The sequence below is a fragment of the Chaetodon auriga genome, chromosome 2, assembly GCF_051107435.1.
Source record: "Chaetodon auriga isolate fChaAug3 chromosome 2, fChaAug3.hap1, whole genome shotgun sequence".
NCBI lineage: Eukaryota > Metazoa > Chordata > Actinopteri > Chaetodontiformes > Chaetodontidae > Chaetodon > Chaetodon auriga.
Genome location: NC_135075.1, coordinates 25,876,612 through 25,894,639, shown reverse-complemented (window position 1 = coordinate 25,894,639; position 18,028 = coordinate 25,876,612). Strand labels below are relative to the sequence as shown.

General features: G+C 43.3%; 1 protein-coding gene across 1 annotated transcript; it reads right to left on the bottom strand.

Moving 5' to 3' along the window:
* Nucleotides 1-274: 274 nt before the first annotated feature.
* st3gal8 (ST3 beta-galactoside alpha-2,3-sialyltransferase 8) lies at nt 275-17,494 on the bottom strand. The gene is made up of 9 exons (XM_076743393.1): nt 17,411-17,494; nt 6,938-7,307; nt 6,357-6,480; nt 6,132-6,270; nt 4,752-4,945; nt 4,496-4,675; nt 4,189-4,234; nt 3,906-4,025; nt 275-3,679 (listed from the first exon to the last, which is right to left on the bottom strand). The coding sequence occupies exons 2-9, from the start codon at nt 7,086-7,088 to the stop codon at nt 3,512-3,514; spliced, it is 1,122 nt and encodes a 373-aa protein (XP_076599508.1). The 5' UTR covers nt 7,089-7,307; nt 17,411-17,494; the 3' UTR covers nt 275-3,511.
* Between the last annotated feature and the right edge of the window lie 534 nt (nt 17,495-18,028).

The window sequence follows — 18,028 nt, the reverse complement described above, 5'->3', positions numbered from 1 at the left end:
ACCAAATATTCCGATTCCACAGGAAACTTTCCCTGTGATTAGAAAATGCAACGTGTCTCACTGAAGACCCACGAACGCTCGAGTGCAGAGACAGGAAGGACAACACGACTCACATCCCATCCTCTCACAGCGGACACTGAGCCGAATGTTTTCACGTTCCTCAGCACAACTTTTCTCATTTGAGTTAGATTGTATCAACTTTTACCTCCAGAGTTTTTGATGTGAGAAGAAAAAAAAAAACTCTTCGGTTTTGTTTCATCCTTTTTATTTCTTTCAGAGTGACAGTGGAGGATTTACATGTTTCTGAGATATCACAGTGCTTCTGTCTGTTGGGTTACTATGAATGAATGAACAGATGATCAGCAGGTTGTTTGTGAAGTGAAACTGACAGTTCTTTCTTTTATAACACAGTCACAGTTTAAACATAAAGAGCTGAATTAAAGCTGTGATAACTGAACATACATCATACAAACATCTCGTTTGGTTAGTGGTCGTCGCTCTGCTTTAAATCTACAGATCACAAATACTAGCAGCTGATTGGTTGATTCGATTTAATCTGCACCTTCCTGCATTCTTGAAGGAAATAATCTCTTAATTTCCAGACTGCAGGGAATCTAATAAGCACAACTTTGGATTTATACTCTCAACAAACTTAATTTTTTTTCCTATGAGGAAGTAAATCTTTTTTAATACAACATAGTCTGCAATTTCCAAAACATGCATCCAGATGTCAAGTCCAGCTCAGGACTCCAGAGGGCTGCTACTCTGTCATTTAGTGGCTGAGTGTTCCTCATTAGGTGGATAATTTCCCAGTTTACCAGCAGGAAGTTTCCCCGGAGAAGCCAACAAAGTGTTGAATCCCAGCAGTGCATGAAAACTATTAAAGTGAGCAGCAGATGTTTCCAATTAAACCACAGCTTATGATGACTCAGCACTCAGGTGCATTCAGCCTGTGCAACAAGACAAACGGGGTTCAGCTCTAAACTGCAGCCGAGTTACCGACAGAGCAACAGCGTCCGGATAATGATTCAGCATTTATGATTATTTATAGAGGCCTCAGCCTGCTTCAAACGGAGTGCTTGTGGGATCATCTAACAGCGTCTGAAACCTCCCTTTCCGACAGCTGCATCTGACAATTTTTATCACTTCCAGGAGAGACGGTCTGAAAGTGTGCTGTTATCCCCATTTGTGCATTGGGACCGCAAAGAGAGAGAGTTGTTGGACGGAGTTCAGGGAGGTGGTGGGACGCAGCCAGGAGTCTATGCCTGCAGCCTTTTCACTCTGCTTTCCAGAGCGGCTGTTCGGAGCTGCTATGAACACTTTGCCTTCAGACATAGTCAAACAAGACTTCACGCTAAAAACTTCTTTTCTAGCGTATCCCGGCCGTTAGACGCTAAACCAGCAAGCTTGTTTGAAGCTGACTGAGCTCTTTACGGAGCGGTTTCACACTGGCAGGTTGGTCTGAATCTGGGAACAGATCCCCAAAAATTATGTCAAAACCTGCAAAGTCAAAAAGCAACAATTTGTGTCCACAGAGGATTAAAAGGTTTATCCACTAGGGGGCAGACCAGGCTTCAATTATCACACCAGAATCTGTGGATGCACTTAATACATAAATCTGCGACGTTTCCTCTCAAGAGACGATAACATTAGCTAGTTAGCATTAGCAAAGGCACGACACTAAAATAAAAGGCGCTGCTTACTAGTGCAAGACGTCGAGCTGCTAAATACGCTTCTGAAGAACCGATTAGTTTGGGCAGTGCAGGATAACTTTTATCCTCAACATCTGTGTTAACCTTGAAAACAAAATTTATGATAATTTTTTTTTCTACACACAGAATAAATAATTGGCAAAGTCCAATTAAAACGTCTGATATGACACTGAAAACACTGATATGGCACGTTTGTCTTCGCTCAGCAGTTGTAGTTTGTTCAGCCTGCTGCTGACGTTACTTCACATCGTCCGCCGCGGAGTAGCCATCGTGCAAACAAAAAAAGCGCAGCTGAAAGAAACTACCTAAGTGAGAGGGATGATCGACCTCAGATTCAGACTCAGCTCAGTGTGAAAACGTCAACAGGAACATTCAGTAATCTGTGACTGACAGTCAGCAAAGGTGTTTGTTCATTCACAGTGCAGGTGTGAAAGCCCTGCACGCTGTCATCTACCTGTAAGAGGGAGTCCAGCAGACAGCAGGCGGACTCCGCTGCTACCTGCTGGACCGGTCAGTCTCTCATCATTCATATGGTTGGTTGTTTTTGGTTGGACTTTTGTACATTGCACTACATCTTCCATTCATTCATGCACCGCACACACTGGTGATGTTACTGATTGTTTGACTTTGTTAAGATTTGTTTAATAAACCTTTCGTTAAAAGCCGTGCAGGCCTCCTCGTCTTTGTCACTCCTATCAGCTGAACGTGACTCAGAGGAGTTACAATCACGTCTGTCCACTAGTTCAACAGTCTGCAGGTTAGTCACCGACTCACATCGTAAGTTATGTCTTTACTGTTAACTGTAAAATATGTGAAAACAAATAAAATGTTCCTGCGCTGGGCAGTCAGTGAAACCAGCTGAAAACCTGCACGCTGTTGAATCATCATGGAGAAGCTCAAACACAGGCTGAGAACCTCACACAGGCTCCTCCCACTCGCTGCCTCCACCGCCATATATGGCCGAGACAGGAAGCGTCATCGCTGACGTGAAAGAACTTAAAAAAAAGTTGTCGTCTCGTTTGTCAGGACGGAAACATCGTCCAGTTCAGGACGGACTGCTTTAAGGTTCAGGTAGAATAAATGGTTGGATTATAAATGATATAAAATACAAAATGTCTTGTTACGTGATTGGACAAAGAAATATCAACGTGGCTTCTTTGAACTATTACTCCTCCAGGGCAAAGTGCTTTGATTAAAAAAAGAGGCTATCCCTGTAGAGCGTCTATAAAATCCAATAGAAAAAATATATAAAAAAATCGTCTGTGGTTGTTTCCTTACAGTCGCAGACAGCAGGGCGGCTTGTCTGCTTCAACAGTGGAAGGTCCCGAAAAACAGTCTGCGTTCAAGTTGAGCTAGAACTCATTTAAACCAGCAGGGGTCTGCACACAGAGCATATCTGAGCCCCGCCCACCCCGAAGGCTCCGTTTACAGGTAATCCAGGTACGTACAGGCCCCGACGGCCGACTCAAAGCACGCACGTAATGACTGACGTGCTACAAGTTAACAAGTCCGATTCCTGACCACATGTCCGTGGCAGCCATTCACGGTCCAGAGTCGGCTCAGATTTGTTTGTCAGTGCCAGAGGACGGCCGGGCGAGCCGACGCTCAGCCGCGATCAAACCGACTCAGCTTGATATCAGGCGAGATCCAGCTGGTGCTCGGCCTCAACAATCTGCTGATCGGCGAGCAGATCAGCCCGTCAGTCAACAAGTCTGTCCGTAGGTCAGTCAGCACCGCTGCATGTATGCAGGTGTGCAGGTGAGTCCATCAGTCTGTCGGTCTGTAGGTCAGTGGTCGTGTCACAGGTGTAGGCTGATCTTGCCCGCCTTGGCAAGCTGATGGATGACATGCGTTTCGAACTCGGCGCTGTGGACGCCGGTCTTCCTGAAGGCTCCGGCGTAGCGGTTTTCCTCCCAGTAGTGATGCCAGTTCCCCTGCTCGTCGGCACCGTAACCGAACACTGACACCTGAACACAGACAGGAAGTGCAGCCATGATGTACCGCAAGATAATATCTACGTCTCTCTCTATGCGAGTATCCCTGAATGCACCACGCTGTGCAGGGATACTAAGACTAAAATCATCAAACATGGATATAAAAGAAGAGTTTTGTTGCGTCCCAGTGTCCCTGAATTTAAGTTGACTAAGCGTTTTGGAGTATGCAGGTGACAGACTCCGCCCCCCTCCTTCCTACCTGGTCACAGGTGTGCAGAGCGAAGATGATGGCCAGCATGCCGGTGGACGGGTAGCGGCCGTGATGCTCGGTCCAACGATCATTAACATACTTGAAGAACACCGGGTTCACCACTAGAACCTACACGCACGCACGCACGCACGCACGCACGCACGCACGCACGCACGCACGCACACACACACACACAAATGTATGCGAACATGTGAGTGTACTCTTTTGTTCACTGTAACAGGTTTATCTTCGTGTGTGATGTGGTGAGAGCACGACGCAGCACTTGTTTTACCTTGTCTTTATCCGCCTCCACTCGGTCTTTAACCCTCATGTAGGTCCTGAACACAAACAGAAAGAGTTGGTCAAAATATACTTCAAGTATTACATATTTAACAGTATTTCTCTTTATCTATGTGCATGTCTGTACAGTTCACATTTTATCCTGTTTGATGTTAAATATTAGATTATAATATTTGATGTTAGAATATAAGATTTATTACAGGACTGTTGTGTTAGGCTGCATTAGTGTTAGCTCAGTGAAACTAATAAACTGCCATCTGAGTGTTTTTTTCTCTCTACGTTTACTGGATACTTCATACATTTTGATTTGGCCGGTCGACAGCGCGCTGGTCAGCCATTCTAGGTCCCTCAGTTTAAACGGCAGGAGGACGAGGCTGACGCCATGTTCGACATCCACCGCGCTCTCTGGATACAGGAAATGATGTGTCGTCCGGTTCCCGACGTCTTTCTCGAATCCTCGAGTTAACGCCTTGTTCATCCTGTGGAGAAGAAGGTGAGGAAGATGAGGAGCAGGAAGCTGGCAACATAAAGATGCCTGATCTCGGACGTACGTACCGGATTACTGAGTTGTGGGAGTCGATCAGTTTGCCGTTTCCTGACTGTCGCAGTTTGCCGGAGTTGCCAACCACGGCGCAACGACGGCAACGGGAGGGGAGGGGCCTGAAGTCCACGGTGGGCGGGGGAATGACCTGGAACATCTCTGACATCACTTCCTCTAGAGTCTGGTCGTTACCGGACCGCTGAAGACCCTGTGGAGAGGTGGAGCGGATCACATTGGATTTTAATGTAGGTTTATTAAGCTTTTTAAGCTGACCCTGTGAGTCTAGGTCCAACAAAAATGAAAGAAACAAAACAAAAACACACTTTCCACCAGCTCTAAAAGCATTTTTTGATTCTTCTTTCTGTTTTTCGCTGTAGACCGTAACCATAAAAGCATGTATGAGCGGTGTAACTGCGGCACACAGCTCTGGTTGTTCTTATTTAGCTCTCACAGAGCAGATACAGCATACTCTGGCTCAGACTGATGATGTTAGCAACATTTCTACCGCCTCCCCTCCTCTGCCCCCCCCCCCCCCCCCCTTTAATCTACTAATGGTTTCTGCAGCAGGACTGAATCTATAAATGCAGGAAAAAGACTCATGCAGACTGCTGACAGCTTCGACCAAAAATAAGGGCTTCTTACATTTCAGTCTCTGAAAATACAGATTTTATGATTGGTCCTGACTATTTACTGAAACACATTGTATGGCCACAGTGCAGTAAGTTACATGTTGTTCTTTGGTCTTTGGTCGTCTGTGATTCAGCCGGTTTTGCTACTCTCAGTGTTGACACATCAATTAAATGCTGTCAGGTCACTTCCAGCCTGCAGCCTGTGATCATTTTCTGTATAGGGGCTCACACTGTGTTACTGCACCACAGTCAGTTAAAGAAAGCAAAAAAAAGCACCTAAAAAATTTATTTATTGGTGATTTACTTTACTGTTAATGAAAAGTACCAATACTGACATTATGGTTATCTGCAGTTTAATCACTGATTGTGGAATTAAATTACATTAGTACAAGAAATAATAGGATTGAGGCATATAATGATTTAAATCCAACAGTGATTTGAGTGCCTTTTACATACTTGCAGTGAAGCTGCTGTGTATAATAAAATCTCTCGCCCTGATTTATTGATTTTTGTGCATTAACTTGCAAAAATGTATCACAGCTCTGCAAATACAAATTGTTTGATTGAGCTGAATTAGTTTACAGTAATAACAGATCTTAAACTTGGGCCAAATTAACAAAACCTTGATATACACTCACGATAATGATGCTTTTTAATCTAACTCGACTCTTTAAACTGGATTTCAAACCTCAGACTGATGAATCATCATGTAGAAATGTACTTTTGAGGCTTCATCTTATTCTAGTTGAAGTAGTTCATCCTCACCAGCCACCATCTGAGCGCGTCCGGGTCAAAGTGTTTGCTGGTGTCTCGGAGGATGGGCTGCTGTTTGGGGTCATAGCGTTGGCTGAACCAGTCTGACCCCCCCGGGTCTGAAACACAGGACTCAGCACAACCACACGACCTGAGAGAGGACGACACAGAGGAGTGAGACGGGGACAGAACGGGGAATCATGGGATACACAGAGTCGCTGACCTCCTGCGTCTTACCTCAGGACATACTGCGAGTCCTCTAAAGGCTCCTCCTCGGCTTCAGGTTGGGTGTTCCTGAAAGGAGGGGGGGTCCCGGCAGGGTCTAGGGTCAGATCAGCAGGAGGCGCAGTAGGTTTACATACTGCAAACACAGACACAGAGTCAGCGAACACTGCATTATTGGAGTTCTGCTAACACTGTTAGCACCTCTGAAACAATCACAACACTACTACTGCTACTATTATCCTAATAGTACTAACTACTACTACTTCTACCTCTAATACTTCCATTGGTAATACGCATTAAGTTCTTCTACTGATACAATAAATACTGCTGCTGTTATTAATTGTTTTACTTCAACAACAACACAACGAGCTCTGGCGGTCTTTGTGAAATTGAAACAAATGTGGAAACCACGAAGGACGATCAGACAATCTTCACATATTCGTGTAACGAATTTGGTGAATATTGATCGAAACTGTGAAAAGTTAAAACTTTTACGGATCCATTGTTAGGATGGACGACACCGTAAACCTCACTCCCAGTTTTGTCAAACGGAGAGGTTTTTTACTCCATCGACGGCGACGCGAGCTCCCCACCTTTCTCCCTGCTGGTGGGCGTGGCTCGGCTGATGGCCAGGGCTAATGACAGCGGCAGGAAATGTCTCCTTTGGATGCTCTGACTGGCGAGCATGAGGAAGACAATGGCAGCAATCGCCAAGGCAACACACATCTTTCTCCTCAACAACATGGCTGGACGGATGACGAGTGGCCGGCAGATGGAGCAAGCGCACGTTGATCGACCGTTCAGCCTGCTATGTCAGCATGGCTGGACTGTGTCATCTGGACATCTTCCCCTGTTCTGTTGTCCCTCTGCTCGGCTTCGTCTCCATGGAGCCCGAACGTGTCACTTCCTGTCCTGTGAACTGTGCTGCTTTCCGATTGGCGAAGACGGGACCTGTGGTCACACCTGTGTCAGACAGAAAAAGAGAGACACTGTCAACAATAAACAGATCAAAGGGAAACTTTGTGTTTGCAGACTAGTTGCTGGACTGCTGCAGTACAGACGTCATGCTCTGAGGCAGGTTCAAAGAAATTCTGGGTTTTACGCAGTGCAGTTAATCAGATACATGGTAACTCAGTAATTCGGAGGAATGTCCGCTATCCATAACAAACTATTCACCCATGACACACTATTCAGAAGAATCTAAGCGCCCATAGCAAACAGATGACATCACCGCAGCTTCTCTTTGCTCTGAGAAAACTTCAATCAGAACCAGAAAATGACCTAAAAACACCAACAGTGAGGTTACAGGGGTTTAACATAGACTGTACAAAACACGGCCTCCCTGACGTCACCCATAGCTTTCGGAAGCCTGACTCCGCCAAACTCGCCGAATGAAGCCTGGTTGCTGAAACCTAGTGGCTAGCCGCCACTCAAAGCAGCTGTGCCCATAAATATGCATAAATTTAAGACATAACTTAAATGAGAAGTTATATCAAAACTCATCCCTCATACAGTTGTTGTGAACCGGAAAATTAGCTATTAACAAAACCATTTTTTGTACGCGGGCTGCAAACATGTTTATTTCTGCTGTTAAGTTTCAACATGGGGGTCTATGGGAACTGTCTCGGTTTTGGAGCCAGCCTCAAGTGGCCATTAGAGGAACTGCAGCTTTTGCCATTTGTGTTGGCTTCATGTTTCAGCCCCAGAAGTTGCTGCTTGGGTTCAGCACAGAGAACATTATCTTGTTATTGTTGACGATGTCATCACTGCTAATGATGATGATGATGATGGTGATGATGACTGAGCAGTTCTTCAACACCGACATCACGTACAACAACAAACACGATGCCTTCAACCTCGAAAACACAGGAGGAGAAAGGGAGGGAGGTCCAGCTTTTGATTTTTGCTGATGAATGGAGCCACCCTCCTCCACCCTCTTCCCCCCTCTTGCTCCCCCACTCCCTCCTCCTGCACCACACCTCCCCTCTCCTCCTGCAGGAATGTCTCCCTGCAGACAGACTCAGGCTCTGAATACCAATCAGATCTGGATTCAGTTCAGCTTCTCCTGTTTCAGTTCTCGCTCTCCTCCTTTCTGCTTCAATCTCCCTCCCTCACTGTGTGTGTGTGTGTGTGTGTGTGTGTGTGTGTGGTCTAAATCAGCTGACCTGTATGTCTGTGTTTCTTCACTTCTCTGTTGTGTAAGTGATATTTCTTTCATAATGTTTGTTGTAACCGGTTCAACACACTCAGCGCTAATAGCATTAATTTTCCCTCAATTCGCCGCACTTAAGCTCCTTTCTGACCTGCACCTCGTTACATGAACGTGGCGGCAAATTCACCTTTCAAGAAACTTTAACCAAAAAGTCTCGACATGAATCTGACAAGGCTGGAGCTGTGATATTTCTGTAGCACTTCGACTGCACTCAAGTCTGAACTGAATGTGACACATTAACATAAAGGCTACATCAGCACAAGGTTCAACACACGCACATCGTTTTCAGCCTGATCGGGTTCACTGTAACGAATTCATCATGATTATATCAAGGTCACATGTTTGTTTGTCTGGAAAGGTTAACAGATGAAGTTATTACAGTTCAGTCCAGAGGTTATCGTCCCTTCAGCAGCACAGCCAGTGTGGCCAAAGACGCTCCACAGGTTCCACTTCAGCCTCTCTTTCAAACTCAAAGCAGACTGAAGGATGTCGGAGTGTTTCGGGTTTCCAGGCCATTTACGTGCCAATGTCCGGAATTTCAATACGCATCATAACATCGCTCCAGAAAAGGGGCCAAAAATGAGCGTGTCGACCGGGCGTCACGTTTCCATCGCCGATAAATAACCGTGACTATGTGGAGTCATTTGGTGCGGGAATGAATTGTACCCTCTCCCACTGAATGAGTGGGTGTTTGTGTTTTTTTGTCCAGTGTGGAAGAGGTTTTAATGTTATATTTTGATGCAGATATATATTTTCACCTTGCTCGGTGTTATTCAACACTATGATCTACATTATCTCACCAAGAACAGTCTTTTTTTCACCGTACTGCTCAGAGCTCAGTGTACAACAATTTGAGCTCAGCATGGAACAACTCTCACAACCCTGTACTGACTATATGGAAGTAACATTTTTATTTGAGCTTATTATCCAATGACTTGTCACTGCGTGCAAGATTTTTGCCTTTTGACCAAGACAAAAAGAGGTTAAAAGAAAAAAAAAAGAATGGACACAAACGTCCAGCTGATCATTATCACCAGGTGTTGTGACTCTTTCTCTACTTTTCATACATGGCTGAATACAAACAGAGCCAAAAATGTTCTTTATTTCCTGTCTGAAAGCGCTCTAAACCGCTGTAAACTCTTGTAGAATTGCTGTAACTACTGCCATGCGTGTACAGTCACAGTAACTGTGGAAAACAAGACCAGAGTAGACGAGTCAGGACAGATGCTGATTAACAGATCAACACACTCGCACATATTTGTTCAAGTTATTTGTATCCTCCCCAGGCAGGAAAGGGCAGCGCTCCCACGAGAAAAGCTGGGAAAAGTCCCTGACAGGAAGCTAAGCTTCTGGATTGGCATCTGTATTAGCAAGTTAGCACAGAGCTTGAATGTGTGCCATGTTTACTGTGTAAACTCGTCCTGGTACAAAGGCCTCAGAAACAGTTCATAACAAAGCGACCAGCTGGATATTTGCTGTGGATCTGTCCACACAGAGAGCAGGGACACATGGATCAACGTCTCTGTTGAAGGTTGATAGTCCGTTACGATACATGTTGGTAAACAGAGTAGGGGCCGATGTTCATCTTGTCTTCAGAATAAAACACCGCCGGCTTCAAAGTGATGGCTTGGTATGATTTGAGTGATCAGATGGGAAGTCCCCGAGTTGAATCACTGCACTTTTGTTTTTTAGCTGTGTCACTGTACACAGGATGCAGAATAAGAGCAGAGCAGCCTGTAGACTTTTACAGAGCTGTCTCAAAATCAGCTGACTACAAAACATCTCAGTGTAGGTGCGACTGCCATGACGCCACCGGCTGAGACTTCCATGACATCCTCTTCAACACAATGCAAACAGCCAAGAATGTTTGGAGGACCCCTGCTGAGATGCTATCATTGGCAAATGAACAGAGGAAGGTCTGCGCTTCATCTGTTGACTTCAGTGGTTTTGTGGGCTGCCATTTTTACAAATCTGGGCCGAGAGAATAAAAAAAAAAAAAAGTTAAATTTCTGGTTGGTGTGCAGGATGTCCGGACCACAAAAGCCATCAGTCTATAGACGACCAATCCGGGCCGCAGGTTTAAACTTTGCTGCAGGATTTTATTATCGTGGATTGAGAGTAGTCAAAAATAGCCTTATTTATCCTAATTTGGGTGAAACTCTAGACACGACAAGACAATCCTCTTTGCTCACATGCTGTATTTTTCCAATATTTCCCGGTTTATTAAATAGATTTCATTTTCTTTGCGCACGAGAGATGATGCCTATGTGGGAAATGTATTACAGAGCTCGTATTACGAAAAAACAAGATGTGTTTAATTTCTTTCTGCGTATGTCTAATTGTGCTGCTGGAGCCTTTATGTTAGTCTGACAGTATTAAGTTCAAACAGATTTCTTTCACGAGGCTGTTGAACTCAGCTGGTCACATCCTGTCTTCAGACTGAACCGTACTTATATTCTTTAGCCCCTTCATGGCTCAAAGTACACAGAGGACAGGACGTGGAGAGTTAATGGCTATCAGCTCAGTCACAGTGTCTGTATGTTATTTTAGGGTTCGGAGGATGGGGGGGTGGGGTGACGGGGTTAAAGGCCACATGTCTTCCTGTGTAGAGAAAACCATGTGACAGCACTCCTTCCTGGCTCTCTCTCTGTGACCTCTGACCTCTGTGTTGACACCAGAATGGAAACCAGCTGCTCTGCTGATGGAGCGCAGAGACGAGCTGGAAAATAACGACACCGCAGAAGAAAAATGGTGTCAGTTCTCGCACAGAGCGCCACACTGACCAAGACTAAAACTTGTTTTACTGTTTTTGCTGTATTTTTCTTCAGGGAACAGTTGACATCATTGAAGTTAAGAACGTTTTCTACAATTTCAAATTCGCTCAGTCACGATATGTTAAGTCTTGGTTTATTAAATTAGTATTAAAGGGTCAGTTTGACTTTTTCACTTTATTGACATCTGACCCATCAGTTAGTTTTAGTCTAATTCGATGGCAACAGATTCTGAGAGTGTGTTGACATCAGATTTCTGGTCAAAGTGTTTGATCAGATATTGATTACAACATAGTTTGGCCAGATTGCATTTAGTCGCAGTTCCTGTACAGCTGCTTGCATTGAGACATTCAACAACCTCAGTGACTAAACATGTTTATATGTCTCAAAGTAAGGTACTAAAATAAAAACATACTGAAACTCAGGTTTTGTATCAAAACTAATAATTCAATATTTTTAACAGTATCCAGCTCTAATCAAACAGCTGACAGCCAGTGATTTAACTTGACATTTAATTTCTACCTACTGGCTGACTGCGCGTATTCATACATTAACACTGTAATCTGCAGCATGCAGTGTGACTGTACTGTACACGTCCACACTGAGCCACGAAGGACATAATTACAGAAAAGTTTCCAGGTCCTCACGAGACAGACCGTCATGGAGACTTTAAATAAAAACCAGCTCACAGTCTTTTAGCCCCGTTATTTGCCTGAGCTCATATAAACTTACACATAAAACAAGTTGTTTGAATTGTATGGTGCTCCAAACTACAGCGGTTAGAAAACTGCAACATGTCGTTTCTACTGCAGCGTGAATGTGTGAGAAAAACTGTGAAAACAGGCAGCGAATAAACATCATGTGATCCTGTGACCGTTAAAAAAAAAAATGGCCCTGATGCTCATGTGTTAGACAGATAATGTGAAATGTGCAAAAGGGATATGAAAAACTGAACAGAAGCCACACGGTACAGTTAAACTTGTCTGTGAGAAAAAGGAAGTGACAACCCCCCACGAAGCACAAAGTTGAACTGAAGAGCGGCAGAAAACGACGACTATATGAAAGAAAATAAAGCACAAACATAAAGGTCATATTAAGCTGAAGAGTTTTGAACATGTTCAACAGATCGTGAGGAAGCTGCTACATGCTGGAGCAAACATTATTCTGTTTGTGATGAGGTTGCCTAAAATATTCTGCATACCTATAAATGACCAAACTTTCAGCTTCCTGTTCTGAGCTGCTATCGACTGCTACAAAAAACAGGTTGTGATCTTCTTCTTCTTTGCTGTTTTTGGATAAAATAAGAAGACAGGAGTTGTTTTTGGTTCATCCAGTGAATTCAACAGGTGACAAATCAAAGAGCTTCATCACACCAGTTTTCAAAAGATGACACTACAACAAATTCGAAATAACACGTAGTTCCTTCACGTTAAGTCAACCACGTCCCACATGGCTGATCCTAAAATACAGAGCGGCCGTGGGCCCACCGGATCTTACCCCGTCTCGTTCTCTCCAGCCAGTCTGACAGAGGGGGTGGGACTGACCTCACATTCGGGAAATGCATATTTTTTCCTTGATTACAGAACTGCAGGGGAAACTAATGGAAGCAGCAGATAAAGAGCAAAGCCTGGCTGCAGTGAAAGGACCCTATGAATTCCCAGGATGCAGAAAACAGACAGAAACACGGAAACTGGCGATAAAAGTGAAATCAGCCGTAAAACTCGAAATATCATGGACACTGCCCAAATGTGCATTTATAAAAATCAGGGTTTTCCCTTCCTTTTAAAATGTTTTCCAAAAAATAAAGCCAAACGAACAATTATTCTGCCATGTTTTGATGTCACACAGAGGAAGGCAGCGTGCTAACACTAACAAAACACTTCAACAAACTGTCAGAAGCGCGACCACATCTGCAGATACAAGACTGGAGTTCGCTGAGACTGTATACACACAGCCAGATATTTTGTCCAACCAACAGTAAAAAAAACCCCTTCATTTTCATTTATTTTCAATAAAATCTAAAGAAACACAGCAAATCCTCACATTTAATAAGGTGAAACCATCAAGAGTTTCACAGTTTGACTGAAACAATTAATCAATTATCATAAAAGCTGGCAATTAGAGAAAAAAATCACAAACTGATTGATCATGAAAAGAATCGTTAGTTTCACTCCTTTTTTTTTTTTAAATCCAGTCTGTTCGGTTCATTTCACATTCATGTAAAACTGTACAAGACTGTACAGCCATGCTAGCAGCTCTGAGCTAAATGCTAACATCAGCGAGCGCACAATGACAATGCTAACATGCTGATGTTTAGCAGGTATGATGTCCATCATTTCAGTATAGTGTGTTAGCATGCCTGCATTTGCTAATTAGCACTTAACACAAAGAGCAGCTGAGGCTGGTGGGAATGTCATTAGTTCTCCAGGTTTTTGGACACGAATCAAAGTTTTGGTTTCCGTGAAGGCAGCAGAAACAGGACATTGTTATTTCCTTTAAGTGTCACTGACCAGACACAGGGTGGAAAAAATGTCGAGCCTCAGCTCAAAAAGGTTTGAAGGGACCAGAGGAAAAAGTGAGACACACACACACACACACACACACACACACACACACACACTTTAAATGGTGACTTCAGACAAAACAACACTGGTGAGAAACACTGACTTCCTGTTACAATGCTGACTCACAGTCACTCAGACACAAACAAGGTAACTTAATATTACATACAGTATTTATGCTCTGATTGTCCTTGTGGTCCAGCTCTCTGCTCTGTAAAGACAACATCCATTTCCTGTCTGTCCTGGAAGAAGGATCTCCTCCTCTATTGCTCTTCCAGACGTTTCTCCCTCTTTAATGAATTTTTTCATTCCTCTGAGTCGAGGCTGTGGGAATAAAAGGTGTCATACACTGGACAGATTGTAAAGGAAAATCTGTGATTCTCAGCTGAAGAAATAAATCTGGCTCGAGACAGTCAGTCATGTCTGTAACAATCTGTTTCTGAAGTTCAGATTTAGAATCAGGCCTCTATAATTACATCTGTCCAAATACAGAGAGGGAGGTTTGACTCACAGACCACACAACCTCCATCTATCATTATGTTCCTGTGTGTGTCCCACTGTCCTGCTTCAGATGTCACATTAGGCTAAATACCATAAACACAGAGTCACACATCACATCAAACACTGTCATTTCTAAACATTAACACGCACACGGAGAAGCAATATAGAGACACACAGCAAGAAGTAAAAAGAATTCATCACCGAGGGCCAGAAACACACTATTCCATATAAATACTACAGGAGAAGAGTAATATGTAATAACCATGAAGCCAAATATCCCTTTATGGGAATATTAGAGACAAAAAGTGGATAAAATAACATAAAAAGCATAATGAAGTCACTAATATTCATTCATGGCGAGAAGCGCCACATCTGTTAGAAATACTAGTAAGACTGTAAGAAAACGACATCGAAAAACGTGTAAGCAGGTCATTATAGAAGTGGCTGTTCAAAGAGGTAAATGTTAGTGATATTTGATTTCCACTAGTACAAAAACCCGCTGGACTGTTTCATGGACGCCACAGCCGTCCCCTTCACATCACTGTCCTATTGTAAAGTACTGCAGGAGGTTATGGTGATGTACAATACGGTCAAAACGTTCCAGAGACACAGTATTTAAAGATCGTAGATGTTATAGAAACAACTAACTGACCGAGTCTTGGATCGACAAACTACTAATCGGCAATGCTTTTAATAATCAGTGAATAGTTTTTCTGATTTCAGCTTCACTGATGTGAGGAGATGCTGATTTTCTCTGTTTTATGTCATTCTAAGATGAATGTTTTTGGATTTGGGGCCGCAATCGGACGATACACGACTTCTGAAGACGTCTCTCTGACTCTGGGAGACTGTGATGGACGCTTTTTGCTACTTCTAGAAAAAGTTATTCATCAATTAATCAAAAAAGGAATCAGGCAGATGAGTAAAAGGCTGTAAATATATCAGGAAACAGCAGGAGTCATCACAATGAAGGTTTCCAGTACAGTAACTAGCCACAGATTTAATCATGTTGATGCAACAATCCTCAAAACATCCAGTATCACCATGAATCAGTCCTCACCATTCATTTTAAACACTGTCCACAATGACCGAATGCATCCACATGTTATCAAAAGGAAGTAGAGCTCTGTTCAAACTTTACAGTACAAGGTCGCTGGCAAATTTATATCATCTGACTCTGCATATTACTGCAATTCAAGTACCAAAGAATTACTGCAGAAACAACCGACCACCCAGTGATATCGTAGGAGTACAAGCATTCAGCAACGAGCAGCTGAGCGGCTCCGACAAACTGAAAGTATCACAGAAAAACTGCAGGAGACGTTATAATGAAGTAGACCTGCAATAAGATAACTACAGAATACCCGCTAACTATGCCTAATTATAGGAAAACTGCAAAAGATAATGATACAGTGGAGTACCATAAAGTCAAAATAGGGTAGGACAGACATACTATTACTTTGAGTATTTCTTTGGTGAAGTGTAGGAGATTAAATTAGAGTTAAGTACAATGAGATCAACACACACAAGTGCTAGATTTTAACAGAAAACTGGAGGCGATACTGTAATTGAAGACAAGCTACAAAAATATCATAAAAGATAAATGTTACACCCAGAAACTGCTCTGTTTCTTGTGCTGCTGTAACGCTAAACTGCATCCTCCTGGGGATCAATGAAGGTTGATCTTATCTGGGAATCAATACATTTTATCTTAAGTGTTTCAATAGGAAAAGTGTAGCAGATTGAAAGTACAACTATATCAAAACAGAGCAGACCATTCATAGAAATATCACTGGAGTACTAGTGAATCTGCACAAATACTGTCAGAATAACATTGCGGAGGTGCTACAGGAGATCACATTTAGGTCACATTGATCAAAAGACGCTATTTGATTACAGGAATATTATCAAAACAACTGACTGGCCATCTAATATTACACTGTAAGAGATCTGAATAGTGAAGCACAGTGAAGTCAAAATACACAAACCAAGTACAACAGGCAGACTCACCAATACTATCACAATACTGATGAAATATTATAAATTGACTATTGTAATTCACTGTACCTTATCTGGGGATCAGTACATTTTTTTAATCTCACGAGCTTCTGTAGGAAACGTGTTGGAGGTAAAACTATTGATTGCTGTGTCTGTTGAAAACGTGGATGTTGTAATGAAGCTGAGCTGCAATAAAACAAAGGCAGACTGATACCATAAGTATATGATGGGGAAATAATAACACAGTAGAGTTTAAAGGCCAGTACAGGACACACTACTTTAAAGTTATGAGTAACAGGTATTGTGGAAAGAACTGACCAACCAAGTAATATTACAGGAGTCAGGTATAATTACATTAAAATGGGCTGCGTGGTTATAACGGTAAACTGTACCAGATGCTATGATGAAGTTGGCCTAAAATGAGAAAGTACAGGAAAACTACAAACTTCTCTGATAAAAAACAAACAGACCAGAACCACAGACAAATATAAAACTAACGTTAAGAGGAGTGCTGTGCAGTATGCGGTGGTCGTCACTTTTAAATCATCATAGAAATACTGCGTGAGAGTACTCTAAGACCCGCACAGACGCAGTAGACAAGTTGTGGAAATACGGTACGAGTACTACAGGATCATCACGGGATTTAGTGAGAGAAAGTGCAGACAGAAACTCTAAAGACAGTCTGTACCCCCTCGGCCCCCTCCTCCACCATGTCTCTCTCGCTCTTATCGTCCTCGCGCCCCTATTCTTTTCCACACATACACACAAAACGACAACAAACCACACGAACAGGAGTGAAGCAGCCCGAGGGCAGCCCGCGGCAAAATCAGCAGAAAACTGCATGAAGTTTGGTGCAAACTTTCCGAAGTTTCCAGTCAAGTTTCCACCGTGCCACCTCTCACACACACACCGACACGCACACACGCTCACGGAGGCGTAGCCGGTCACAGACACACACTGATCCGCTAAACAGTCGGTTAAAGAGCACAAAGCTCCGCTCACAGCAAACTCAGGGGAACTCACATCAAGCAGCGGCGACCGGGCGGCTTTTCTTCTTCTCTTTGTGAAGCTGCAGAGTTCAGGCACGAAGATGCAGAGCGGACCGCCCACAGGGGCGGGTGGTGGCGCTAGGAGACGGGGCGCGAGAGGGGGGCGGGGGTTTTATGTGTGTGTGTGCGCAGGTTTTGGACGTGCTGTCGATGCTATCGTGTTTGTGCCCGCGTCAGTTGTTTATTTGTATGTGTGTGTGTGTGTGTGTGTGTGTGTGTGTGTGTGTGTGAGAGAGAAGAAAAAACTGTCAGAATTTCAAAGGGTTTAAAATGGCGCCGAACGTCTGCAGTTTAGGTTAACACAAACTGACAATCAACTGAAAAGCCTGGGTGATATCACAAAATGAAAGTGAAATTAAAAAAATTTTTTTTTTTTAAAAAAAATCACATATTACGTCACAGTCTTCGTTTTTGGGAGTTTTGCTTGTCAGAGTTTCTGTTGGTTGTTTTTTTTTTTTTTTTTACCCTTGCTTTTCTTAATTAACTTTATTTGTCCACTTCAGGGCATCAGAACAAGTCGTAAACACGGTGGCTAACATGCTAGCAAACAGTAGCCTGCAGTTTTGTTGAAATGACAGTTATCCATTGAAAA

What these genes read in the sequence shown, in the direction of transcription:
- st3gal8 (XM_076743393.1), bottom strand. Translation starts at nt 7,088, where the DNA reads ATGTTGTTGAGGAGAAAGATGTGTGTTGCCTTGGCGATTGCTGCCATT. An exon ending in TGGAGGCGGATAAAGACAAG is followed by an intron (nt 4,026 to 4,188) that starts GTAAAACAAGTG and finishes GCGTGCGTGTAG; the next exon opens with GTTCTAGTGGTGAACCCGGT. An exon ending in CTCTGCACACCTGTGACCAG is followed by an intron (nt 3,680 to 3,905) that starts GTAGGAAGGAGG and finishes GTCTGTGTTCAG; the next exon opens with GTGTCAGTGTTCGGTTACGG.